General features: G+C 36.9%; 1 protein-coding gene across 1 annotated transcript; it reads right to left on the minus strand.

Annotated features, from left to right (window-relative positions):
• Positions 1-1,448: 1,448 nt before the first annotated feature.
• On the minus strand, positions 1,449-2,399 carry LOC110195223 (olfactory receptor 51A4-like). The gene has a single exon (XM_020967857.1). It carries the CDS (start codon positions 2,388-2,390, stop codon positions 1,449-1,451), a length of 942 nt encoding a protein of 313 aa, XP_020823516.1. The 5' UTR covers positions 2,391-2,399.
• Between the last annotated feature and the right edge of the window lie 1,358 nt (positions 2,400-3,757).

Below are 3,757 nucleotides of genomic sequence, written 5' to 3' on the forward strand. Positions count from 1 at the left end.
TCTCTTAAACATATTGACTGTCTGTGTGGCTCTGGTCATGTCATTTAACCACTAAGTGTCCCAGACAAATCTCTAATACTATACATTGTAGAACAGTTACTGATCTGCATTAGTAGAGGGAGTTTCCTTACAGGGAGGACCCCAAAACAATGCAATCACAGGTCTGGGATGAAACAAAAGGGTTAGAATGACAATAAGTATACTTTTTTAAAAAATAAGTATACTCCTATGGGTTGGCCTGAATACCTAGGCCCCATATATTACATACTTTCTATGGGAAAATGTATCTCAATTTCCAAAAAAAAAATATTGCCTTACAAATGCATTTGGAATCATTAGATCATAGATTTATAAGTGAAAGGTACTTGAATTGTCATTTAGTCTAGGCAATCCTTTTATAGACAAAAAAACAAGGCCCATAAAGCTTATATGATTTGCCTAGGATCACACAGCTAAGAAGTATTTGAGGTAGAATTTGAACCCAGGTCTTCTGACTTCAGAATTAAAGATTTATTTACTGTACCACATTTTTATCTTTTATATGAAAGTAAAACCCTTTCATAAAGTAGGAGTTGTCTGGGCATAGCTATATGTGTATGGTAATAAGTATATCAATAGATGATAGATGGATAGATAAAGTTAGATAAATAGATTAATAGAATGGTAAATGAATGAATATATGAATAGCAAATAAATCTTTTAAAAACACATAAAATGATAAAATGCTATGGGAATTCATAGTAACTAATTACTTCATACAAGGATGGTCAGGAAAGAGACAATGACATTTACATTCAGCCTAAAGTGATGGAGAGGTGAAGAGGGGTGAAGTCATCTCTTTCATATTCATTTTGGAAAGGTATTATGGGAAACATGAGATTTTCAGGTGTTCTTAACATAATTAATGACAGCTGTCTTGACCAGTAGACAAATTATGTAGAAGATAGCATTCCAGATACTCTTTGAGTTTCAGAAAGAGTTGAATAAAGAGGGAAGTGTTGACTTGGGAGAGAATGATTTGTCATGATCTTTGGTGACTTAGAGAGAAAAGGAGGTATGCTATAGAGCTGAAGATTAACAATGTTATAATTTTCAAAAAGAAATAAAAAGGAGAAAGGTAGACTCCCTAAGATATGGGAGAGAAAAACCACAGAGAAAAAGAAGTCATTTGCTGTAATCCTCAAACTCATCTAAACGTTTGAGAAGGGTCTGTGCCCTAAAGCCTTCCTGGGAAAAAGAGTTTACATCTCAATCACTTGTCTTTATGTTTAACCTACATTAATTTTCTTGACCCATCCTCTTACTCCTATTATTGCTTTCTTCAGTAAGTAAGGGTTACTAATAAGCTTTTACAGATGAGAAACTTGTGAACATTTCCTTTGACTTTTTGTACTTTAACATAAATCAACATTGATTCCCTATCCCTTCTTTTTATTCCCTCTCTTTATTCATCTTCTCTTCAGACCCATCTTCTCCAGGATCTTCTCTCGGATCTGCTTGGTCTTCACACAATACACAATGGGGTTCATGAGGGGTGGCACCAGTAGGAAAACATCAGCCATGAGGATGTGGATCAGAGGAGAGATATGCTGAGCAAAGAGATGGAGCATTGCCACACTCAGCATGGGCACATAGAAGATGAGAACAGCACAGATGTGGGAGATGCAGGTGTTGAGGGCCTTGAGCTGTTCTTTGGGGGCTGCAATGCCTAGCACTGTCTTCAGGATCATAATGTAGGAGAAAGTGATAAAGATCAAGTCAAGCATGGTGGAAAGAGCAGCACATAGACCATAGATGACGTTCACCCTGTTGTTGGAGCAAGCCAGCTTCATGACATCCTGGTGGAGACAGTAAGAGTGAGAGAGGTGACTCTTCCGACAGTATGTTAGCCGTCGTAAAAGGAAGGGAAGTGGAAGTATCAAGACAATGTTTTTAGCAACCAGCACAAGTCCTATCTTGGCCACACGTGAACTGGTTAATATGGTGTTGTATCTCAGAGGGTTGTGGATGGCCACATAGCGGTCAAAAGCCATGATAGAAAGCACTGATGCCTCAGTGACTGTGAACAGGTGGATGAAGAACTCTTGGGTGAAGCAGGCAGTGGCACAGATCTCTTGTACATCAAATAGTAATATTCCCATTGTAGTGGGTAAGGAAGAGAGAGATAGACCCAAGTCTGAGACAGACAGCATGGAGAGGAAATAGTACATGGGCTCATGAAGGCTGGCTTCAGTCTTGATAAAGAAGAGAATGGTGCAATTGCCCAGAATGGCAACAATATATACTGAGGAAAATGGGATAGAGATCCAGATGTGGACATGTTCTAGTCCTGGAATCCCAATCAGGAGGAAGGTCAAATCATCATAATTTGTAGCATTTACAGTGGACATGGTAAACACCAAGAGGGATAGGTTCCTGCCTGAGGAAGTTCCCAAAATGAAGTCAAGGCAAGAGATATGGAAGGTCTACTACCTCACAGGGATGAAAGAAGCTTCTTGAAGTCATTTAATCCTTCTCTTCACATTTGAAATTAACTAAATGGTGAATAAAAACAGAAATGAAAATCAAGCAAAGAAGTAAATCAAAGGGAATACCTTTTCTTCTCTCAAATACCTATTCCACTTTTTGATCATTGTCAGATGACATAGGATCATATAGTAAGAGTTGGAAGGTATTTTAGAGACCATTTAGCATAACCTCTCATTTCACAGATAAGGACATTGAGGTCCAAGGAGGTAAACTGACTCGCTGCAGAATCCAAAACCAATTCTTCCACTTGGAGAGTCAGCACACTTTCTGGTGCAAAAAAGAATTGCCTCCAAAATTAATCTCTGTTGAAGAATCTGCAACAGCCTCCTGGTTAAAGGCTTCCTCTATTTGGACAAGGGTAAAGTAGTGTTGATAGGAATAAGTTTTACCCTTAGTGATTCCATGACCATGGAGAGGAGTGGCCATAGAGGACAGAACACAGGACTTAAGAGTCAACAAGTGGTGCATTTCACCTTTGTCATTTAATACTAAGATAACACTGGGTGAATCACTTTGAGAAATAACTTTCTCATCTATAAAATGGGGAGACTAGTACCTATCTTACAGGATTTTTGTCAGAATAAAATGAACTAAAGTATCCAAAGAGCTTTGAAAACCAAAAATTAAATATAAATATGAGCAACTATTATAAACACATCTATTTCAAACTCTGATCTCTTTTTTTTTTTTTAAGAAAAGGCAATAGATTTTTTTTTTAATCAGGAGTGTCAATGGACATTTAATCCAATTAGTCAAATTCAGCGAAGACATATTAAGTACCCACATTATGCAGAACATTCTGCTTGAGAAGAGAATAGTTAGAGGGGAAAAAAACACTTAGTTTAAAAATATGTGAAGGATGATCATATGAAAAGGAGAATAGATTAGTTTTTATGTGTCCTGAGTGAGCAGAAGGTCAAAGAGTGGAAGTTACAAGGACAGGTTCAAGTTTGATATAGTTTCTTAAAAATTAAATCTGACTCCATATGGAATAAATTCCCTATGACATTCCTGCCACTGGAGATATTAGAACATGGTTGGTAGACCACTTGATTTGTGACATTATAAAAGGATGTTATGCTTTAAGTGAAGCTGTATAAAATAATAATAATATTGCTGGTGGCAAAATTTTGATGCTTACTGAATACCTAAAAATAAAAAATCAGCTAACCAGAATTATGCATAACAATACTGTAGCATTTTGTAAATCAAGAGATGACCTATTCTG

The sequence above is a fragment of the Phascolarctos cinereus genome, unplaced genomic scaffold (assembly GCF_003287225.1).
Source record: "Phascolarctos cinereus isolate Bilbo 61053 unplaced genomic scaffold, phaCin_HiC Scaffold_726;HRSCAF=1367, whole genome shotgun sequence".
NCBI classification, from domain to species: Eukaryota; Metazoa; Chordata; class Mammalia; order Diprotodontia; family Phascolarctidae; genus Phascolarctos; species Phascolarctos cinereus.